Genomic DNA, 25,372 nt, shown 5'->3' with positions numbered 1-25,372 from the left:
CTGCGGCAGGGAAGCGTGGCTCCGGCTGGCCAGGCTCTATCATTGGGTAGTGGAGGCTGCTGCTGTGTGCGCCACTCCACTTTTTTTTTTTGCTGTTTTGTTTACTCCTATATATCCAGGGGTCAAAAAACCTCTCTGCACTGCTCCTTTGCAGTGCAGAGAACAACTTGATGAAGCACCCCTGAACTTTTACTGCATTTTAACCAGGGAACAGCTTTGTATGTTTTAAAAAAGTATTTTATCTAACCAAGGGCATAGAGTAGGTTGTTTAGGCTGGGGGAGATTGCTTGTTGTGTAGTTGCTGATTGCTGACCTCGCTAGAAGGAAAACTGTATCAACAAAGTTCCGGAGCTAGAAGGGGGGTTATTTGGGGGGGGAGCTAGAGGGGGGGTTACTTGCTGGGCTTGCTATACATGTCATCACATCAGCAAGTTTAACCTGTTATGTAGCTATATAAGGGTGTGGGTGCTTGCTTTGCGAATAATTGCCAAGCACCACTTTCTGTGCAGAAATAAAGATTAAGTTGAATCCTTCAACCCTGTGTGTTTATTGGCACAAGCGCACCGGGCACGAACTCACTGTCCTTTGGGGACAACAATCTGAATCAATGAATCAAATCACTGTCCCCAATTCAGGCCAAATCCGAATCGAATACGGGCCGTTTCGCACACCCCTAGTAGACATGGGGTTTATCAGTGTACAGACAAATCTCTACTGATACCAGTTGAGTTCCTCCTGCTGTCCCTGTATCACAGCTTTCCTTTTCCAACTAAAGACTTGGTCATGAAAACATTCAATTGTGTAGTCAGTTAGCTTATGTTTGCCCCATGTTTTGAAGATGCAGGGAACTATGGCTGTATGGTAACAAATCCTCTGCTTTCATCATACATGCTGGAGTAATTTGTAAGTTTTATGGCTGAGGTTTGAAGGGAGGCAGGGTGCTTATGGGAAAAATCAGATTGAAAAAGCTGTCTCTCTATACAGCACATACCCCTCTGAAGGACATGGAAGCTGGAACACACACACACCAGTTCCTGCTATACAAGGCAGCATTTAGCTTGCCTTTGTTCCACGTGAGATTGCACCAAAACAGGGCCAGCTAGGCTGACATACTTCTGGAAAAGTTGTATTGCAGATTTTCATATTCATGAAACTAACAGGGCTCTTTAGAAACCCAGCTGCAAACTAAAATAATTTAACAGAGCATGTTGTTTGCAAGATGTTTTTCTTGAACACAGCAATGGAATTGTACAGCAAGGATTTAGACCTTTCTGGTATGCTCTATAAACCAATTCCAAAAGTCCTGGAAAAGTTGTATTATATTCTATAGGACTTTACTATAGGGGAAATGCTGGGGGCAGGGTAAAGTCTAGGAGTAAGAAAGCTGCTCAATGTAATATTCTCATACCCGCCCTCTCCCCTACACCTCCCTCCCCCAAAAAGGGCTCTGGTAGCTTGCAGTTGAAACAAAGTCCATTACAACCCCCCAAAATGTTAAAATAGTAAGTGAAAAACCAATTCCCCAAACAATACCCTACCTACTAAAAGCCTGCCTAAATAAGAAGGTCTTATAATGTTTCTGGAAGATGTCTCGGTTTGGGCTCTGATGAGCCTTGAGGGGAAGGAGATTCAAAGCAGAGTAGCAACTGCTGAGAATGACCTCTTATGTATTTTCACTGAACTAAAACGAACAAGAGAACAAAACAAATTAAAAGGCAACTAGAATATCAAAATAAAACCGAATCCCTCTAAACAATATCTCTACATAGTTTTTATTTGCTAAATGCCTGCCCAAACAGGAAGGCCTTACAGAGCTTCTGAATCATATCTGTGATTGGGCTCTGACAGGCCTCAAGAGGGAAGGAGCTGAGGAGCAACAATGGAGAATGACCCCCCCATGCATTGTTGCCAGGTGGACTTGGCACAGTGATGGTACTTGCAGGAGGTTGTTCTTGGCTGACCTTAGGGACTGCAATGGACCATAAGGGAGAAGCAGTTCCTTCAGCGTGTAGGGCCCAGACCATTTAGACTTTAGGGTATGAAAGTGTGGATGAGTCTGAAATCTGAAAGAAAAGGTCACAGCCTTCTCACCAGATGGAGCTGGTGACGGGTGCTCCTAGGCACTGCCACAACTTGTGAATCCAGGTGCAGCAAAGGATCCAAGAGTACTCTAAGAGACTGCAAACCTGAGTGGCAAGGGGAGGAAGAACCTGACCAATGATGTGTCTCTATCCACCCCAAGTCATGGCACCCCAGGTCTGCCAACCACCACCTGCCTATTTCAACCTGTGTTTGGTTTCAATTCAGCTTCAACTGGTTCATCTATACCCAATCCCCAGTTGCAGACAGGAACTTGGTAAGGATCGAGACTGCAGGTCCTGGGTTGGATGAAAGGGAGCAAGATAGCTGGTTGTGATCATCATCATCAGCATACTGATGGTGCCTCACTCCAAATTGCTGTACAGTCTTGCCCCATGCCCTCAGATACACTTTGAACAAGAAGGGCAACAGGACAGAACCCCAGGCAACCTCACAGAAGATGACAGGCACTTTTTTGTCATCACCCTCTAGGATCTCCCTGCTAGGAGAGAGTGGAATCAATTAAGACCAGCTCTGTGAACACCCACCAGGTCACACAAATGTGTTATCAGCACTTCTTGGTCAACTATATCAAAGACTGCTAAAAGATCTACTTGGATCAACAGAGTACAGTTTCCTCTGTTCTCCGAGTTAACTGATCTCCGAGTTATACCAGGGGGAAGATTGTAAAGTCACAAATGCAATCATCACACTATACCCAGGATGAAAGCTAGATTGATAGGGGTCAAGGAATCTGATTGCAGCCAGATATCACCTGTAAGCTGTCAGGCAATTACCTATTCAATGCCCTCCCTCAGAAAGGCTGGAAATGGGGCAGTAGCTAGCTGGCGGGGATCAGTGTCAAAAGGCAGTTTGTTACCAGGGGCTCAACAACTGTCAAATTAAAAATCTTTGGCACCCTTCCCTCCCAAAGGGAGGCACTAACAACCCCCACCAGCAGTGGCCTCATCCTTTCAAGGCTGGCTTTTACAAGCCAGTATGGGCATAGGTGGAGTTCACAGCTGGTCACCCACACTCTACCAACAACATCCTATGCATCAATGGCCAAAAGCAATAGAAACTGATCCATATAAACCAGACAAGACTGAGCTTCTGCAATCCCAAACTCAGACTCTTCAGCTGAACTGGTGGCCCCCAAGCCACAATTTTGTCTGCGAGGCTAGTGGCAAACTCATCACAGCAGACTGTGGATGACTGAATTTATGGATGGGGACAAGAAAGATTTACCAGGTTGTTCACCACCCAGAACAGTTCTGCCAGACAGCATTTTGAAGACACAATGGCAGAAGAGAAGAAAAGCTTCTTTGCTACCACCACTGCCATGGTGCACTTGGCTTTGGACTGGGATCGGAGCCAACTTCCTAAACTTCTGCTTCACTCAATGTCAAGGAAGTAACCTGATATCTTACTCCCTATATTAGACACAATGGGTACATCTACATGTGCACTTTACTGTGGAGTTGACTAATTAGCTCTGCAGTAATGTGTTACTGTCTATACATATGCCAATATTAGGGAGCAGTAAATTAACTCCACCATAGGATAGTACTGTCACAGATATAGTACTATTCTATGGCAGAATAATTTACTCTGCCAAAACATACATGTAGATGGTGACTGAGGCTGGCTGGGGCACGAGGGTGCAAAAGTGAGGGCGCTGTCTCCCACCTAGCCCTGCACTGTACCACCCTCATGCCCCAGACAGCCCCTCTGCTGCCCAATGCCACCACCCCTGCGCTCCCTGCCATCCCAGGGCTGCTCTGTCCCGCTCAGACTGCTGCAGTCCCAGGTACACGTGTAAATGCTGCACCCAGAAGCAGCTAGCTCCCACACAGTTTATTGCATTGCACTAACAGCACATGTAGATGCACCCTGCAGAGTTTAAGCCCTTAGGCAAAGTCTCACCTTTTTTGCAGAGTTGTTCTTCCTTCTATTCAAATAAGTTGATAGTCAAAATTCAAGACTAGTAGCTCCAGTGGAACTACTCTCCACTGGAGCTACTCTCCACTGGAGCTACTTTTTTATACCAGGGAAAAATTGGTCCCTCTGCCCCCTCAGTGCCCAGCACCCAGGACAAGCAGCTGCCACAGGATTGCAGCCACTGATAAGCTTGCAAATGGGGGAGTGTGCCTTGGCACATGTTGATACTTTAATATTTCAGGGTAACTTTCCTATTTCTTATATTTGCATTCCAGGAACCTGGCACACAGTGGAGACTGTGCGCCAGACCTGTTGCCTGGGATACGCTGCATCCCGGGTCATATACCGGTAATTTAAAAAATCTCTCACCAGAGACTTTGTAGTGTACTTTGTAGCCAGTAGTGGGGAGGTGAAACAGGTGGTTTTGGGAGTATGGGCCAAAACTCCCTCTTCTTCTTTCTTTTCCTACAGGCCACTTAGAAGATTAGAGATACAGCAGAAGGATGAAGAAGAAAGTGAATCAGAAGATAGAAGATAGACACAGCTATAGAATAGAGTTAGAAACATTACAGATAGAATAGACTAGAATAGATATGTAGATAGAGTATGTAGATAGTAGGGGTGTGTGAAGCAGGCCCTAATTCAATTCGGATTCGGCTCGAATCGGCAGCAGTGATTCAATTAATTGATTTGGATCACTGTCCCTGATTTGATTTGGCCGAATCCGAATGTGAAGATTCAACGCCGATTCAGAGAATCAGCAATTTGGTTACAGACACAACTTTAAAAGTTTTTCTACATACCCTGAGTTAGCAGACACGGCTCATGATCGCTGTGATGCTGGGGCACATGGAGTGTGTCACAGGAGTGCGGCGGGCCCTCCACATGCTCAGCGGTGAACCTGGAAGTGGACTGGAAGTACTTCCGGTCCAATTCTGGGTCCGTCAAGAAGTGTGCTGGGGGGCCCCCCTGCGCCTCCCTGGCTCAGCGATCAGCCGCACATGGACCCCAGTTGCCCCCCACCCCAGACCCAGGAGGCACCAGTCACTGAGCTGTGGGGGTGAGGGGCCCCCGCATGCTCCCTGGTGGACCTGAAAGTGGACTGGTCCACTTCCAGGTCTGCTGCTGAGCACACTGGGAAGCCCCCCATACTTCTGTGGGACACTCCATGCACTCCAGCATCGCAGCATTCATGAGCTGCGTGGTACCTAGAGGTAAGTAGAAAAAACATTTAAAGCTGTGTCTATGTCCAAATCTCCGAGTCTTTCCAAATCTCTCCAAATTGATTCGGAGGGTTCCAGTTTGGTGTGGAGAGATTAAAGCGTCCTCTGATTTGATTTGAATTTGGAGATTTGGCCACCAAATCGGGGCAAATCTCTGCTGAATTGAATCGGGGACTGAAGCGTCACACAGCCCAGTAAACAGATGTGTAGATGTGTAGATATGTAGATAGAGTAGAATAGAGATGGCCAGTAGATATGCAGATATGAAGATAGAGTAGAATACATCTAGAAATAGATATGTAAATAGATTAGAAATAGTAATAAAGTATAAATAGTATGAATAGCATATAGTATAAATAGTGTGAACATGAATATAATACAGTTAATATATGTTTTAGTAGTTATTTATTTTTTACGGCACTTTATTTATTTACTTTTTTATTTAAGCATAAAATGAAAACTGATGTATTTTTACATTTCTTATTACTTTTTATACTGTAAATTTATTTTTATACATACTGTATTTTTATTCTGGGTTTTTTATAATGGCTGTGGGGTTTTATTTTTAATAAATCATATAAGTGTTATGGAAAAGTTGTTTAAAACTTGAAATAAGGATTAAAATTCATACAGTTCCTTCCAGATGTGGCCTTTTTTTTCATAAGTGGATAGGCATGGGAGTCCATCTGGTTTGGGGGTTTAGGGGTGGGTGGGGGAGGTGATGACCACAGCTTAGTGTGGGGATCCCTGACTTCAGGTGTGGGGGACTTTCAGGGCCGTTTCAGGAGTAAGGGAGGGAATTAGTGGTTTAAATGTGCCCCCTGCTATAATTCAGTACTGAAAACAGCAGTGGGATGGATTGGTATGCAGCTCCCCCTGCTGGAATTTACTGGGACTTGCACATCAGGCTTAATTTGTTGTAAAGGCTATCACGTGCAAATATTGACACAATGTTTTAAAATAAACTATTTTAAATTTAATAAACCATTTTCATTAAATGAGGATTAAATTCCATCATGTGTACAAGCACCCATTCACTTTATGAGAGTTCCCTGAATTTAACTTAAGAAACATTTTAGTCCTGTGTTCATGCTTAACCTCACTAGGTGGCAGTGTTTGTTATCAGCTCCATAAAATTAGCTGAACAAGTTAGGTCTTCCCCTCACAGGTCAGCAGTACTTCTCTGCCTGCCCATTTGCAATATGATTGCTTTTGAACATCACACTCACAGAATCACAGAAAATGGGGCTGAAATGGACCTTGAAAGGCCATCTAGTCCATGTTCCTGCTTTACTTAATGCATTCTAGTGGTATTGCATTGAATCCTGGGGATCAAATGGGAGGACTGCCGGACCAGTGCGAGCGTCCTTCACGAAGCTGCATCAACCAGCATCAAAGCCTCGCTTTTGAGAAATCAACTCTGATGGATGGGCCACTGCATCTGGATGTCCAAGAACTGCCTCCCTCACCAGATTCTCTTCTCCTAGCTCTCTGTTGGCCAACGTTCAAAGGGTGGCCAAAGGAAACGGGTACAAAGACACGCTCAAGGTTGCCCTTAAGCATGGAGGCATCAACACCAACGGCTGGGAGGAACAAGCTGCTGAACGTTCGGCATGGTGCCACCTGATCCACCAAGGCTTGCTCAACTTCGAGGCCCAACAACTCGATACTGAGATGGAATAGTGGCGGTGAAGGAAGGAGAAGGAGACCAACCCAGGGCTATGAATCCCACTCCCCCACGCAACAACATACTCCCATTGCCAAAGAACGTGTGCATCCAGAATTGGGCTCCTTGGTCACCTGAGGACCCATCAAGCTTGACTGACATCATCCCTGACTTTGAGGGACCACCAACAAATATATTCTTGACAGATGTTTGTCCTACCTGCTTTTAAACACCTTCAGTAAGGGAAATTCCACAACTTCCCTATGTTTACATGAATGCCAGTGAAAGATTTCCTAATGTTCAGCTGAAATCTCTCATGTCACAATATAAGTCCATTTATTTTTCCTAACCCAAGTAAATGTGAAGAACCACTTATAAATTTCTTCTTTCCAGTAATCTTTAGCACATTTGATGTCTGTTTTTGATAAAAGTGCCAAAATTGCAATTTTCAACATACTGAACCAGCTTTGGCCTCCAACAATGAGGTGTTACAAAGTTCTCAGAATAAGGAACAAAAAAACTGCAGGAAGCTCACAATCACAGGAAACATGCAATTTACAAGTCTGATCAAAACTAATCAAAACAGGTCAAATGTGGAAAATGAAGTACTCATCATTATCACAATCCATTTGCAAATGATAAAAAAACTGAGAAATGGTAAAGAGGGCAGAAAATGTTGTGCTAATTATTTTCAACAATAATTCAATCTCAGAAAATCTATCCACTTCACTAGAACTAGCATTTGTGACCTGGACCATAACAGATATTTCTTGCAAGACCCCTTAAGAACACATAGAAAGCCACTTCAAAATTTACACAACAGTCTCTTTTTTCACTACATCCCAGAAAAATCTACCTTAAAAGGCTTTACCCAGAAATAAAGATATAGCAAATCCACAAAGTGTTGCTTTGGGTGAAAAGAAAAGGACAAGAAATGTCATTGCCTAAAACACCTATAAATACGTGACTATCCGCTGTTCCAGACATCCTTTGAAAGAAGGGCGATTATATTCCGTCAAGATACAACATCTTCTAGTAAGTGACTATTTTCTCTTATTTCAAATTGGAAGGATAACAAGCGTGGAGGATAGAGAAAGGGGGTTAACCATCCAGCAACTCTCTCAGTTCCAGAAATGCCCTTTATCTCCCACAAAAATTCTATTAAATTAGGTAGAGTCTTTGTATCTTAGGAAGCTATTTAAAGGTGCTTTCTATACAGTGTTTCAACTAGTTTAGATCTTTGTGGTTAATTACTTTTATTTTTAAGCCTTGAATCAGACACAAGATGGACAGAGTTGTTGTTCTTACCATGTATTAATTATTACTAGTATTAAAAATAATACTATTAATAATATAATTATAACAATAACAATGTTTTACTTAGAATGTCACTTTGGATTATATAGTTTAATGGGATAACAGAGTACTGTTTTTTTAAATGCTTTGCAAAATGACTTGTTAAAATATATCAGCTATAATGTTAAAAATATATCAAGAATAAGTCAGACCCGATGAAGAATGCCTTGCATTGAAAGCTTGTCTAGCCTTGTCCCATCCATCCAGTTGGTCCAATAAAAGATATAACCCACAAAAATTCTTGCTTTTCTCAAGAATAAATCATCATTTTCTTTTGAATAACTTATTTACACATACTTCTTTTATGACAAGTCACCAGTTGGAAAAAAAGGAAACGACTTGCTTGAGTTTTATTGAACAAATGGGTCACATCTTCAGATGAAATAAATAATCCTAACTCCACTGACTTCAGTGAACCTCAGGCAATTTATCCCAGTTAATGATCAGATCCACTGTTTTCCATTTCAGTAGCAGGTAGTTTTCATGGTTTACGTACACTTCTACCTCTTTGCCAATCGCATATGTTAGAAATAGTTTGAAAAAAGCTGAACCAAATGTTACCTTTGATTAAGCATTAACTTTTAAAAGACCTAGATTGAATAATTTAATATTAGATACCAGTGGATATGAAACATGATAGATTTTGTTGAGAAAAGGTTTCTATTTGAATTTCTCTTGTTAGAAGCTTGCAGTGTCTTTGAAAAAAAAATTGAGCTATACTTTTTCTGGTGTGATACCACTCCAAGGACAAATGCACAATTGTGCAAGTGGGGTATTTTGTGGTGGTGGTTGCTATCGAAGTCTTTTGAACGCAGAAAAAGCTCATACTTAACACACACATGTGCATGTGTGTACCCTGCAAAGGAAAAAAAAATTCACATCCCTTGACACCACCAAAAACCTACAAAGCAAAACCCCAACTATTCAAATAATTTTAAAGATAACCTTTGAGGCCAATATTAACCCTTTTTTTCTGGACTGATGAAATTAGTTATCAAGTTTATTTTCAGAATTATAACTTAAATACCTCAAGTAAAAGACCAAATAATGGAGAAATAGAGGATCTGGCCCACAGGCCAGTTGCCAACCCCTGATACAGGCCATATGGCATTTTGTTCTGAGAAGATGATTAGGTTACTTTTTTGAACAGGAGAAAAATGGCAAATAATGAATAATGCAGTTTGGGGATGAAAAATACATTTATATGAAAATCTGTAAAGCTTTCACAATTTGCATGTACCCTGAAAAATAAATAGGATTCTTCTGAATAACAGTGACTTAAGCCAGCTATTTGCACATATTTTTTTTCATCACAATTCATTATTTGTATTCTGGTAGTGGCTCCAGATGTCAGTGTCCACAAATGTAGGAGGACAGGCTGCCTGCTTTGAAGAGCTCACTGTCTAACATTGGACCAGCAAGACAGGAAGTGGACAGATATGGCTGGGATTCAATATATAAGTGGCTACTGAATGGAAACACTGGAATTATCTAAAAGCTATTCATGTAAATCAAGATAAAAAAGAGCTGTGCCCCATCAGAGCTGAGATGGTAGATAGGAGTGATTCTTTCCTCCCCAAATTCAAGAAACAGTCCACTGTCACCATCCCATTAGGTGATGGGGGGGCTTTGATATCCCGGTGCTAAGATCCTCAAACTTTTAAGGACTCCAACTGTAATCCCAGAGAAAGGACTAAAACAAAACCCTACTCCAATTAACCCTGAAACTAGAGGCATTTCAAAACTTAAATCTGAATCTGAACTTTGGAAATGATACTGCTTTTTGTGAAGGGTTTTATTTACATTCCTGGATCCAACCAAATGCCTTTAACAATTTGGCATTTGAAATCCAAATTCATACTTTTAGTCTGAGTCCACCTCTCCTGACTTCTCTTCCGGGTTCATCCAAAACCAAGTGAATATAATTTGAGTCTTTCCATCTACTCGAACAAGCTTTGCATCAGGCTCTTGCTGTTTATGCTTCTCAGTCCCCTTAACTGTAACTCTGTTAAGGGAGGATATATCTACTTCCAGGATGCTAAAAGTTCACTATCTGTCCTCTCTGGGGCATCCAGGATTCACTTTCTACCACATGGCAGAGATAATGTGACCTCACCAGGTAAATTAAATGTTGGATTTTACCACAACAATTATCTTCGTGCTTTTAAACACTAGCTGAGTGGCACTGAGTCCATTTGCTAGATATGTTACAATTAAGAATGATTTTACTTGTTGAGAAAATTATTTGTTGATGTGCATCTTTACAAGTAGCCTTTAAAAAGAAGACAACATGGAAATGGATTTAAGTTACCTGTATGGTAACCTCATACCCATTGATTTCAGCTTGAATGAGAAATTCTTCACCTTTAGCAAAATCTTTGTGCCTTTATGTATTAATTTGCTTCTGTCTTTGGGCTGATGGGAAACTGTTCCTTAACATGTACATTCTCTATGAGAAATTTAAGACCCTACCAGATGTATTTTTGGTTACCTGCTGGCTTGGTTAATGCTGACCTACTGCCATTCTGGGCATATTCTGCTGCTTACAAGTGGATTTTTGGCACCACAATGTGTTGTATTATATGAAGCATTTATAACTTGAATCTCTACACTTCAGTGTTGACATTAACCTGTATAAGTACTGTCAGGTTTATTGCTATTGCTCAAGCAACCAAAGCCAATGTGAGTCAAGCCAAAATAATGGTGTGGGGCAAAGCAGTCTGTATTTTGGTATGGATGATATCAGTACCATTTGCCATGTCACAGTTTATTTATAATGCACAGTTCAAATGTTTCATATTCTGTTCCCAGTTGCTTGTTGAGGTTACCTATGGCTTACCCTTTCAACCTGAACAAATATTTATCAAGCAAACATTTTTTTTTAAAGCCACAGATGAAAACGCACAACTAAAAGTTAAATTACAATACATGCCTGGGGTCCATTCCCTAACTTTTAGAATTCTGACTTGGTTAAAACTCCTAAAGGAAACAATTAATCACTTGTCCTTTAGAATGATTAGCAAATAATGGGTTGACTGACAGATCAATATTTAAAGACACAATGCTCAATTCTGCTCCCACTTGCACAGCTTGCATCAACAGAGTTCATGTCTGATTTACACTGGTGCACTGTTCCGTGTGTAGACGAAACGAGGGGCATGTGTGCATGACACTTTAAAGCGGGTTAAATGCTTTTGCACCGCTTTAATGGTGTTGGTGTTTGCACGCGTCAGCGGCAATAATTCCAGCTGCTGTAGCAAATTCAGCGGAATAATGCACCTTAAATGACTTGGGGCGCAGCAAACTAAAACTCCTGTAAGGAGTTTTAGTTTGCTGCCCTCTAGCTGTGAAGTGAAGCACTGGGCTCCGTGCAGCTCAAGGGCTAAGTAGGAAGCCCTGCAGGCTGCCTGGCAGCAGCCTGGGAAAGCAGACTCTGCCCAAGAAAGCAGCAAGCCTGATCTTTTTTTTCCCTGGAGTCTGCCTGCCTGCCTGAGCTGCATGGGATCCCTCTGCGGCTGCGGTGTCCCCCAGGAGTGTTCAAGCCAGGTGCCTGCAGGCAGGTACCATCTCAGGGGGGAGGGCTGCTGCAGAGGGAAGCACCAGCTCCCTCCCTCCCCCCCACCCGTGCAACCCAGGGACCACTCCTCCCACCAACAGCTTGACTCCCCTTCCCCACTGCTGGGGAGGCAGGTAAATTTGGGTGTGTGCATGACACGGGGGTTTAAAGGGCCCTAAATTGAAGCAGTGTTTTTAAAAACCCACCGCTTCAATTTAGGGCCCCTGTTTCATCTACACACGCCCATGAAAATCAAAATCAAGAATCATCACAGTTCCACTAGCAAAGAATTCTACCTTGTTTTCTTATAAGAAACAAAACAGACATTTGCTAAACAGAATAGCAGGGGAAAAAAAATCACATAGCTTGGAGTACATTTGGAAAATTGATAAGCAGTGCTATAGCTTCCTCAATGCTCTCTTTTTGTTTGGGGCTGAGCAATTTTAATTGCTGGTTTACCTAACTCTTCCTGAATCTATCATTATGTCTGTGTATGTGATATCTATACTGTGCTAAGGAGAAGATCAGTATTAAGCAAAAGGTGTATACTGCTTTCTTTTGGTTACATTAATATACTGCTGGACTTCTCCTCAGCCTTGATTTTGGACATACTTTCCAAATTTGAACATGGCAAAAATAAAAAGCAGTTTTAAAAAAGAAAATAAGCAAAACCAAAGGTGCTAAATACAGGCACAACCACACATTTCTCCCATAATTGCACGTCAGATTTCAATGTAATACTCCAAATTCTTATGCGTGGGACTGATGGCAGAATTTAAGGCCAACATTATGTTGCCCAGTCTTAATTGTGTAACTAAGGTGTTGAATGGTTTGTGGGACTTAACTAGTACAATATGTGGTTAATGAGTTCAAACAGGTTTTCTAATTGTAAAGCATGATTCATATTCAGTCCGGGATATGATCTGAATTGAGAGGTATATTGAGAAAGGAGGTCTGACAGAATTTCCTGTTATGAAATGAAGTTGATGTCATCATTTCACATCATTTTAGGGAGAAAGCTGCAGAGACCAGGTTAATGTGACTAACAGCAGAAAAAGAAGTTTGCAACAGAAGACATGCAGCAGACACACAGAAAATACAGAGGAACAGATGGAAAACAAAACATTGTTACTGCTGTATTCAGCTGCATGAAGCAATGGACTAGATAGATGCAACTCTGTAGGAACAACTTAAGCTTGCGGTACCTAGAGGTGATGATTTTCATGTGGAATAAGCCTAAGGCAGTACCAAACCTTTCGCTCTTGCTCAGATGTTTTGCTGAAATGAGGCTCACACTTCACAGGAACTCTGTCAACTCAGGATTCCTAAGAAAGATGCTGAAATCAGCATCTCTCAGCCAACCTGGTTTAGACCCTTATTGGGTCAACTGTTTCTTCCCTTTCTTGGAGGGCCTTGGCTAGTTCCAAGGCCCTGGCAGATGAGAGACTGTTTGGATTGCTCCCAGCAGAGCTCAGCAAATGAAATAAAATAATACTTTATTTATGTATTTGCATAAAACTATTGAACCAAATCAAACAAACACAAAGACAATTGCGAATGTGACTCTGGACCAGAGCTTTCCAAACTGTGTGCCGCGACACATTAGTGTGTCGGCGGCAGTGTGTAGGTGTGTCGCGCGAAATGCAGAAAATTTTGCGGAAGGGCACCGCGGAGCTCCCTTACTCGCGTCTGCTTCCCTTGGCCCCTCCCCCGGAACTGAATTACTGTGTCGCGAAATGATGCATGTCTAAAAAGTGCGTCACCAACATGAAAAGTTTGGAAAGCTCTGCTCTGGACCCTTTGCATCCTACTTGTCCTAGTGAAGATTTCCTGCCCCTCCAAGATGAACTCTACTGCATAAAACTGAGTTTTGTCTAAACCATACATTTCTCATGATGATGATGATGGTTTTTTATTTGTATTGCACCTGATATGAGAGACTCCAGTCAGAGATCAGCTACATTGTGCTAGGCATATTCAAAGAAAATGTCAAAGATGAGCCTAAGAATGCCCACTGCAGTTAAGGCACACTGGTTTCTGTAGCCATTGGCACACAAAGGAAAGATGTAGGTAGCACGTTTTTCAAACTAGCCTGAATAACCTGTTTATAGCTAGAGGAGCCTTAGACATGGTCTCAAACTCACACGGGTGGATCCATAGCAAGCTACTCAACCAGCACAACCCAATTAAGAACTACACACATTTAATTACAAGCTGGTCCTTGCCCCAGAGTGATTACAACTGAATGTTCCCCGCTGTATAACCTTTGCACCATGCAAGCTCTACTGACTTCTATGGGGTCTCATGGAATGGAGAATTCTTGGCTGCTGTATGTAGGTTTCCAGTTTTATCACCTAGGCATCTAACTACAGTGATCCTGTATGGACTAGGGAGGTGTATAAGGGCATAATATTTATACCCCCAAAACAGTGGGTGCGTCTACACATGCATATTTACTGCAACCGATATTACTGCGCAGTACAGGCATGCATCTACACATGCACACCTGTACTGTGCAGTAAATGTAATGACTTATGCTAACTTGAACATAAATTTGATGCCTACATCATGAAGGTATCAAATATATGCCAGATTAGTTACTGCGTAGTAAGGCCCATGTAACACTGTGTGTGTGGATTGGCTTGGGACTAACTTTAGTCCCAAATCAGTCCATCTATAGCGTTAATTTGCTTTAACACCTGCATGTGTAGATGCTGGCTTATTCCCACTTACTGTGCAGTAAATTTAAGCCAGCGTAAATGCACGTGTAGACATGCCCAGTATGTCCCAAACACAACCCACCCATCTGCTCCTGGTCACATCTTGTGATGCTGCTTCACAGTTATCCCTAGCAGCCACTCTCAAGTAAAGCAGAGAGACAAAAGTGTCAAAATCAGCTACAGAGGCACATCACAGGGGTTTGCTCAGGAGAATCTCGGCCGAGCACATTGTACTATATGTGCTCTAAGCAGGGTGGCCTCACACTGAACATTCAGCTCAGTTCAAAAATGTTAATGGTGGGAGTAGGGTGGGTAGAAGCACTCTTCACTCCTCCTGTTGAAGAAGCTGTGCAACTGGAGAACCAAAAATGCAAGTGTCATAGGGCCAAAAGGTAGGCAAGCATGATGGAACATGTCCTTGCACCTTAGTGATTAAGGCACTTCCATAACCACAGTCAGTGGGACACTACATGTCCTGAATTCCAGTCCCTACTGCCAGGGGTATTTCTCTTCTTTAATGATGGCTATTCGATGTAAAGGGCATAGAAGTGTATTGAAGCTAGGACTAAAATGCATCCTCTCAGGCTCTAGAGGCACGCTCTTGTTTGCTTCCAGGGCTCTATGAATTTAACATTAAATAGTTATTGGTTCTTCCAAGGGAGTGCCGTACAGAGGCATGTCTCCTTTTGCATCGTTTCCCTGTAGCCCTGTTAGAACACCTAAATGGAGACAATTCCAAGACCAAATAAATGCTGTCTCTCAAGTTTGCCTACACAAGAGGTTTTATCTTAAGTAACTGAAGTAAATTCATGGTTACAAGGAAATACCATATTTGCAAAGGTTGGGGTGGACAATCCATATGTTTACTCCAGGACACAAGCATTTGTAAGTTTTATAGTTAGACTCTGTTCTGGACCAAACATTTAAACTGTGTCTAGTCATTACAAATGTTTTTGGCTTCAGGTTAATTGGCAATGAATTAGTCAAGCTAAAGGACTTTAATGGAGATAAACCCTCTGAACTTGATAAAATTTCCAATTAATACCCACTCAACTCAACTGGGTCCTTACACTAAAACTACTTTGGAGGAAGAATTATCTTTTGTGTGTTGTTTAGCATCAAGCACAGTGGAAAGCAAGTAATTAATTGTTGGTGTTAACCAACCAAACAAATAATAAATAGGAATTGTTCTTTTTTATACATTTTAAGAAACAAGATCTTAATCAATGGTAAATTAATATTCTGATGATGAGAGACATATTTCCTGGACCATTGCAGCTATAACAGCACTCCAGCTATACTGATGATAGCATAATCATTTTTTTTAGGAGACTTCTGTAGAATTTCCACATAATAAGGTAGCATAAGTTCCCAGTGTACTGCATGGACTAGTATTGCATCAGCTACACTTTCAATCCAGGCTGAAATGTCACTAAATTCTATACCTTCTTTTTGCTGTTTTATTTTGATTGCCAGTAGGAGAGAGAGTTTATAAATGATTTGAAATGACACTCCTTGGTATGTTATTTCCAGTCTCCCGTATTTAAACAAAATGTTGATAAACAGTTTGCTCCAGATACTCAGCCAGTCAGTGCAGTCTTCCAGAATTCAGTGGAGCAAACACTAGTTAGAGTTATGACCCTACAGACTGAAAACCTCCACACTTATTTGCATGTTTATGGAGAAGAGCAGCAAAGATCTGACAATAACACCTCTTCTGGTACACGCAGCCCCAACTTGCCACAGAAATAACTGTGAAAACTTTAGTGTTGCCATAGATGGAGGCTGCTGGTGAATTTTTTTAATGACAACTCACCATAGCTGCCATATGATATTTTGACGCACATTTTTCAAATCACAAAACCACAGTACGATTGCCAGATTCAGTCCAACCTGGATACACTGCTATGAAGGCTGCCCCACACATATCAAGTCCAGGGAAAGGGGCAATGTAGCCACCCTACAGCAGTGCTGGGCACATACCCCACTGCTGCTTTACAGTGCTCTGTCTTGGGTGTGTATAATAGCACATGATTGGCACCACTCTAAGGCAGCTGCAGTGCCCCACATTGGGATTTAGCAGACATAGAGTGGGCCCAAGTGGGAAAGACTTGCTTCACAGGAGTGAGCAGTCACAGAGTAGAGAGACCCAAGGCTGAAGGATAACCTTACTGGGCACATCTACATGAGATGCTTAACTTTGCATTACCACAGTTTACTGTGAAGTAATCATGTGTGTCTACATGTGCCCATACTTACTCTCCAGTAAACCTCCCTAATCCTGAGTAAATTTGCTACCTCCAAATGCAAACAGCAAATTTACTCAAGATTAGTAATAGCACCATAACACTTGTGTAGATGCCTGACTGGAGCAAAATCTGCTCCCAGTCAGCTGCTCACCAGGGGGCAGGAGATAGCCCCCTGCCCCTGGAAGCTACCTGTCCTGTTTCAGGTAGTTCTTAGCCAGCTCCAGGCTGCACATGTCAACTTTCCCATGCAGCCCAGAGCTGCCTGGGAACTGTCTCAGGTGATTGAGGCACAGGGCTTGGAAAGAGCTGCAGGGGTGGGGTAGATCCCAGCCTCCTGCTCCAATCCATCGGTGGGGCAGCTACCAGTGAGACGGATGCTAGCTGTCCCACCAACAGATTAGGGCAGGGGGCTGGGGCCTGCCCCTCCCCTACAACCCTTTCCAAGCCCTACGCCCCTGATCAGGAAGCCAGGGCCAGGAGCTCTCTGCTACTGGGGCAGAGGGACATTGTCCCTGTCCCAGCAGCAGGCACCGCCCCTGGGCCAGGAAACAACTGTCTCCTGGGCTGGTGCTCTCTGCCAGCCCCTGGGCTAGCACCCAGGGGGAACCTGGAGCTCCTTCCGGTGGCAGCAGGGGTCCATTGCAGGGCTGCAGGGAACTAGGTGCAAATTTGCTCCCTAATATGGGCTAGCACCCAGGGGGAACCTGGAGCTCCTTCCGGTGGCAGCAGGGGTCCATTGCAGGGCTGCAGGGAACTAGGTGCAAATTTGCTCCCTAATATCTGCATGTGTAGACACACACACTGAGGCCCTCCAATATGGAAATGGCTCTTAGGCCTGTGCAAGTAGGCAGCTATTTCATAGATTTCATAGATTTCATAGACATCAGGGTTGGAAGGGACCTCGGAAGATCATCCCGCCCAAAGGGCAGGAAGTCAGCTGGGTTCATAGGATCCCAGCAAGATAAGCATCCAGTTTCATCTTGAAGGTGTTCAATGAAGGCGCTTGAACCACCTCCGGTGGCAGGCTGTTCCAGACCTTGGGGGCTTGGACAGTAAAGAAGTTCTTCCTTATGTCCAGCCTGAAACGATCTTGAAGTAGTTTGTGACCATTCGACCTCGTCATCCCTTGGGGCGCTCTGGTGAACAAACGTTCCCCCAGATGCTGGTGGTCACCCCTGATAAACTTGTAGGTGGCCATCAGATCACCCCTGAGCCTGCACTTTTTCAGGCTAAAGAGATTTGATCCGGCTTTGGATCCGGCCGCTTCGGATGCCAGAGATCCGATCTAGAGCTCCGGACCAGGTTCCTGCTTCGATCCAGCCAAAGCGGCTCTGAAGCTTTGGAGCCGCCTCGGAGATCCAGCCATAAGGTATAATGGGGAATCAATGAAATATCTATAACTTTGTTGTTTGTTGTCTGATTTGGACGAAACTTGCAGGGGTGATAGCCTCTGCCGAGAGCATGAAGCCTACCAAGTTTCAAGAAGATATCTAATTCTCCATTATACTCTATGGCTGACTCACCAAATCAGCTCTGAATCTTTTCTGAAGTCTTTTGGAGGCTCCGAATCGATTCAGAAAGCCTAAAGCTTCCAATGATTCCATTTGGATTCATAGATTCAGCCTCCGAATCATCTCCGAATCCGAATCATGATCTGAAGCTTTGCACAGCCCTAATAGCTCTGCTTTTAACACTAAGGACTCAAGAGCAAAGTATCAGAAACAGTGCTAACTGCTAACTAGAAAGAAGCAAAGTAGACCATTTTCTGGCTTTCCTGTCTATACACCCTGAACCAAAAGAGCATACCAATATCCCTTCTGGCAACCCAATGAGGGGGCTAGACCCGATGATCTGTAAGGTCGCTTCCAGCCCCTAACAGCTATGAAACTGTGAAATGTAGAATTCAAATGGTATATAGAATATGCCCCCTGCCTTGCTTCTATAGTGGTTGTACAGATTTTGTGGCTTCCCCAGCAGTAATATCTTTTGGAGGCCAATAGCAAGATGAATCAAGTCTTTTCCTAAACAAGGTGAGCTATATTGTGTTTTCAAGGGCTGACCCTTATATTGGATCCCCTGCCTCCCTCTACCAACATGAGGAACATCTCCTGGATTACTTGCTTAAGCTGCATTACAATCTTTTTTGAGGAATCATGAGGTTAGTCATCCTATAACTTTGGGAGAGTCCCATAAGTCTTCCCCATGTCTGTTTCCCCCTCTGTAAAATGATGATCACAACCAACCAAATGCACTGATTTTTATATCCAAATGCTTATAACATAATGTAAAATTAAATTTTTACTTAACATAGAAATATACATGAAATAATATTGAATGATGCAGTTTGTGAATTTAAAAATAGAGAATGCTCAGTTGCTCCTTCTGGCTGATTTACCTAGAACTGATTAAATTAGTAACAGAATTCAATATCATGATGTGGTTATTTCTGCTTTTTTTGGAAAATAAATGTGTTAGACTTCAGTGTGCAATTGCTATTCTTTGGTATTTGTGTCAAGTATCTTTACAATTCTATGGACTCTCCTATCTGCATTGATAGGCCGCTGTTTTGCATTTGGTTTCATTAACTGTCATAAAAGAAAGGGGAATTTACTTTTTTCCATTATTGTTTTCTTAATCTGAAATAAATATCAATCTGGCTAAGAATGTGTTTGCTCTTTATATACAGAAAAAATTGACACCAGATGATTCTGGTTTTGTGTTAACGGTGTTTACTCACAGATCTGTCACACTCTGGTCCATAGATTCTACTTCAGTTTGACTTTCATTGAGGGCAGAATCAGAATCCTGCACTTGGCACAATTCCTCGTCTGTGATGATATCGAATGTTGCATCATCTTGTGGTTTGGAGGCTTCATTGGTAACTACCATAAAAGCATATAAAATGCAGTTATAGCATTACAAGAAATACCAATCATTGTTTCAAAGCTTATGTATAAGACCATTATTCTGCCTACACTGAAGTTTTAGTATAAGATTAAGTGGGAACCTCCACAATGACTCACCTGTATTAAATATAAATGGGAAATGATATTAATTTATGAATATTAGCACCCACTAACTAATGTACGCAACTGCTGTAGTACAAATTATTCCTTGACTTAGATCTGTTTGACATAATTGGATTTGTAGAAAGTGCAAGTCAGTCAGGATATGAAAGTCTAGTCAAGTCTTTTATTTAATAGCAGTACATTGACTAACCTGTAACTCTCCTGTTTGGTGACACTGGTGACTCTAATGGAGATGCTGATGCCCCTTGGTTGACAGGAGATCCTGAGCCATCTGCATTATCGACAACCACTCTAGGCTTATTAAAGCAAGTTCTACAGCTACGTTCCTTCTTGCCACTTTTTGTCATCATATAGTTGTTGCAGCAGTAGTAACAGAAAATGCGACCACATATTCTAGAGATTAGAAAAAGAAACAAAAACAAAGGCATGAATATATTATGCTTAAAACCAGAAGTAGTGATGTCACAATGGTTGAGGCTTTGGTAAAAAGTATCTTGTGCCCTAGACAAGCCTACATTTTCTGTAGGTTAAATGGCAACATTCTCAGTGCAAACAATTCTGCTTTTTGCAATTAATCAAGTCTCCCTAGCATTCAAAGTCTAGAGGGGCATACTGGTACCTTATATTCTCAATACAAATAAATGACAAAGGAAAAGGAATTTGTAGATAATATAATAATATAAACATCAACAAATAAAAATGACATATTTATTAATATTCCACTGATTTTAAATATACTGGGTAGTATGAACAGGCTCATACCCATATTCCTCAAACCATCCTTAATCCAAATCATTCAGTATATTTAAGCTGCATCCTCTCCAAAAAAGGGAAAAGTAGTGATATCATGAGAGAGAGAAGAAAAGAGGTGTATACTAGGATACTTTCTTATTGTTAGACCAATTAAATGCTTTTAAAGTGAATTGGTTATTATTTTCATGATTAAAAGCACCCAGTCCAGTTTGCTGCTACTGATGAAATCTCAATGCTAGCTGTTTTTCTGTAAGTATTTGGGATATCAGTGGGTTCCGGCAAAACTGTTAGCAATTTGTACAAATTTTATCTGAAATTCTTCAGTTGAAAATGTATCCTGGGAGATAGGAATTACCTCTTCATCAATAACTGCATGATATTCCCTAGTGTAAAATGTTACTGAATTGGAAAACTGAGCAAGTTCTGTGTGTCTTATGTGATCAATTGCCCACAAGAGATACAAAATATTGATTGCTTAAATAAATGCTCTACCAAGAGTGTGAAATATATTCACTGAAACTTTCCAGTGAACACATATGTAAACATCATTATACTGTTAAAAATACAAAAAGAGGCTAATTTTGTAGAAAATTAATCAATTAGCTCTTCTATATTTTAAAGCAGACTACATCTAAATCAGATTTATGCATTAAAAGTAATAATTTCTTAACAGATTCTATCTAAGCAGTGAATTATGTTTATGCAGAATGTAATACAATGGGACACTGGTTGTAACTAGGTGAGTGTTGCAAAAAAACAACAACAATAAAACCATCTCAGCAAATAATTTTTAAAGCAGGCATGCCATGTAACATGCATATTTTATAATGTATCCAATTGAACGGCAGAAATATAGAAACAATACATATTTTTTATGCAAACTAGCATATTTATTTCCAGGTTTCTAAAAACATGTTTAAAACAGTTCAGTGAACTAACCTGCAATGGTGTCGGCGTAGCATCCAACTGAACTCTTTCTGGCAGTCCAGGCACTGGTTTACTTCTGTGTCTCCCAGCCATCTTTGCTCTGCAGACAGCTTCTGCTGAAATTCCAGAGCATCTGATTTCTGCCAGAGGGCATCCTTATCCCTACAAAGATAAATGCAAAGAATTCAAGGTCCTTCATCTGGGTAGGAAGAACAACTATGCAATGGGTGGTGGCCTACTGGCTGACACAACAACTGAATGAGACCTGGGGGTCATGATTTACTGGAAGATGAATATGACCCAACAGCATGACAAGGCTGCCAAAAGGGCCAATAAAACTCTGGTGTGCGTCAGCTGCTGTGTGGCCAATATATCCAGGGAGGTACTCATCCCTCTATTCAGCGTTGGTGAGGCCTCAGCTGGAGTACTGTGCCCACTTCCGGGCACAGCACTTCAAGAAGGACATGGATAAACTCGAGAGGGTACAAAGAAGGGCCACCCATTTGATTACAGTCATGGAGGATAGGCCCAATGAAAAGAGGCTCCGGGAACTGGGCCTGTTCAGCATGAGGAGGAGAAGGCTGAGAGGTGACTTGATAGCTGCCTACAAGTACCTCAGGGGGGAGCATCAAGAACTAGGAGAGCAACTATTTAAGAGGGCGCCTCAAGGGAGGATGAGGACTAATGGGCATGAACTAATAGAGGGTAAATTCAGGTTGGGTATAAGGAAAAACTTTTTCTCTGTATGGGGCATCAGAACATGCTCCTAGCAGAGGTGGTGCAGTCGCCCTCCTTGGAGGTGTTCAAGACGAGGCTGGAAAGGCACCTTGCTGAGCTCATCTGAGCTCAAACTTCCTGCCCACGGCAGGGGATCGGACTTGATGACCGTACAGGTTCCTTCCAGTTCGATGATTCTATTCTATGATTCTATTTCATTTTTCTGCTTTTTAGTTTCTTTTTAGTTTACCCATCTGTAAAATGTAGAATTTTAAGCTAGATTAATTTTAAACCAGATTAAGCTACACTGCTCTCAATTATATCTTTTTCAATGAAAAGCCACACCAACTTAGACTCCGCTAAATGTCTGAGAGTGGGCATAATTGGGTTTAAAGAGCTAAGTACAAACAGTCAGGGGCATTAGGGGGAGGTTAAATCAATTAAAAATGGCTGTCTGATATCAGGTAAGTCAGGATGGAGAGGGCTAGTCAGGGGGCTAGGGATCTAGCGAACTAGAGGGGATCAAGGGTCTGCCAGGGAATGGGGGAAAAACGTTACCTGCAGGTGGGGTAGGGGAACAGGTGTGACCCACAGGTGGGGGGCCAGGTGCAACTTGCGAGGAATGGGGGCGGCAGGCACAACTCATGGCTGGGGTGGTGTCCCCCCCAGCAAACCTACACCTCCATCTCTCCTGCCCCACCCCACACCAGGACTTACTTGCTTGGCTCTGGCAGCACAAATATTGATAAAAGCAGCTGTACTGGAGCTGCTTGTGGGATGGGGGTTGAGAGCGCTGGCTGGGAAGGGAGCAAGGGACCAGGGGGACAAAAAATAGCCCAGTGCAGGAGAGGAGGGGCGTGGAAAGAACAGCCCTGGGTCTGGGGGCAGTGGTTGGGTTTTCCCAGCCCCAGGGCTGCACAGGGAAGGTGGACAGAAATTGCATGCACTGGTTTGACCCAAATCGAATGAGTCTGATACTACACAGATCCAGGTTTATCTTAAAGTGGGTTCTGCAATTTTAGACCAGTTTGTGTTCATGGAACTTCTGTTCTGTTACAGGTTTAGACTGACTGCTGGTCACTGAGACCAAGTCCGCAAGTGTAAGGTTAGCACTGGGACAAGCTAAGTTTAAATCGGGCAGCCATTTTGAACCCAATTTAACCTCCCGAATGTCTGTACTTAACCTCGATGCCTGAAAAATTAGCATAATCAATCCTTTGTCCATGTATCACCTGTGAAAATGGCCTCTGGAAAGACTGGAACTGAGAAAGAAAGTTACAGCTATCTTAAACCTACTAATTAGCAACCATCACTATGTATATCTGGGAAAGGATAAGTGATAAAAAGACTTTTTAGGGACTTCCGGGATATGTTTTAAAGCCGTGTTGGTCTGAGACACAGACGAATATAAAACTCTAAAACTCTTGATTCAGAGGTGATACCTTTTATTAGATCAACTAGAAAACAGCAAAAAAGAAAGATTTTTTTTGCTATTTCCTAGTTGGTCTAATCAAAGGTATCACCTCTGAACTAAGTTTTAGAGTTTTATATTCCTTTTTAGGAACTTCACACATTTGTGTCTTCTTGATCATTAACTTGTCAAGGTAAGTCAAGTTAAGCTCACAACTCCTTGGACAACTATCATTAATAAGTAACGATCGCTGTTTTCTGATTGGACAATACAAAAAGTCCCGAGGAGAAGAATGGGTACTTCTGGGCATCAGCCCAATAAGTTAATAAATTCCTTAAGTTCATAAATTCTTCAAATTTTTGACAGTATTTAGGGGAGTAATAACTGATAAAAGCATACTATAGTACCAGTTCTACTTCTGAACCAGCCTCACAAAATGACATGTAGAAGGAACCTCTCCATAGGATCTCATCTTCTGCTGAGTAACTGATATCTGATGGCTGAAGTGCGTTTTCATTCTTAATTTGATTTAAGCAGGGAAGATTTTCCAGTCTGGACAACACTGTTGTGTAAGAAGGGGAGGACACGATTCATAAAGAAGTGAGAAACCACTCAGCACTCTGTTGCTTGTGTTATCTAATAGTAGCATTATTTTATACCTTTTGCCAAAGTTGCTACATGTCAACAAGTTCATAAGCTCAAACACTTAGAAGGCTGAAAGTAAAACACCCCTGACTTTTTATCATATACTGCAACATGTTTGTCTTTTTGTTCTAAAAGTGGTTAGAAATTTCCAGGCAGTGAAGGGAAGTCTTTTTTTTTTTGAGAGAGAAAAATGTGTCTGGTGGTTAAGGCACAAGGCAGACTGGGGGACTGAAGTTCAGTTGGCATCTGCCACTGCCTGCATGCATGACCTTCGGCAGGCCACTTAGGCTCAGCTTTTCAAAAACTGTACTGTAGAGACAAACTGTAAGCATTACACACTGGAGAAAAAATTACTGGCTGGAAAAAAAATACAGACTCATTTTTGAGGGAGAAGAGGGAAATGTATCGAATTCTGAATTACATAGCAAAACAGATCTCCCCACAAAATGGAACATTTGGGATATATTACTTTTAAGTATCACTTAACTATTGAACTTAACTACTACTAAACAAGATTTCATAAATTTTGTCCGTTACCTTCATTTCCAGTTGAGGAATAAAAGATTAGATCCTCCAAGCAGCACTATTTAAGCCCCCTGCAATTGAATGATTTGGGGTTTTTTGTACCAACCTGATGAGTTCTATTAAACGTTCTTCCAGGAATTGCTTGGTTCTTGTTAGATCATCCAGCTCAGCACACAACTTCTGGTCATTGCTCTCTCTGTCCATTTTCACTTTGTTGAGCTTGTCATTATATTCTTTGACTTGCTCATTTGCTTTGTCAACTTCCTTTTGGGTCCTATTTAAATGCAAATTCATTTTGCATATTAATTGTAAACTCAGTTTTTGTTTCTTCAGGAAGGCCCTGGTGAAATGTCTCCTGACCAAATCTGTAGTTCCAGTGAAATTTCTCTCAGCATGAGTGCTGCCACATAAGGTTCATTTTAGCTTTTCAAGCACTTTTGGAGCTATGCAAAGATATGTTAACCTAGGGGCACCTCTGACAGTCAGTAATTTCTGGGGACCAGAGACCATTTTCCTGCTCCCTTATTACAGGTGCGTTTATGATGGCTGTCTCCCTGGCTGAGACACCAAGGACA

General features: G+C 42.0%; 1 protein-coding gene across 3 annotated transcripts in view; it reads right to left on the bottom strand.

The window, feature by feature from the left end:
* Positions 1-25,372, bottom strand: part of FYCO1 (FYVE and coiled-coil domain containing 1) — a 91,339-nt gene that overhangs the window by 26,791 nt on the left and 39,176 nt on the right. For 2 of the 3 annotated variants that reach the window (XM_014518520.2, XM_025200252.1), the window contains exons 11-14: positions 24,904-25,071; positions 21,512-21,661; positions 20,010-20,212; positions 19,528-19,672 (exon numbers count right to left, since the gene is read on the bottom strand). In XM_014518520.2, the coding sequence (XP_014374006.1) occupies positions 19,528-19,672; positions 20,010-20,212; positions 21,512-21,661; positions 24,904-25,071 (666 nt within the window). The remainder of the gene's footprint in view (positions 1-19,527; positions 19,673-20,009; positions 20,213-21,511; positions 21,662-24,903; positions 25,072-25,372) is intronic. The other variant, XM_025200253.1, reaches the window with a different exon arrangement.

The sequence above is a fragment of the Alligator sinensis genome, unplaced genomic scaffold (genome assembly GCF_000455745.1).
Source record: "Alligator sinensis unplaced genomic scaffold, ASM45574v1 scaffold54_1, whole genome shotgun sequence".
NCBI classification, from domain to species: Eukaryota; Metazoa; Chordata; order Crocodylia; family Alligatoridae; genus Alligator; species Alligator sinensis.
This window is presented reverse-complemented; position numbering and strand designations above follow the sequence as displayed.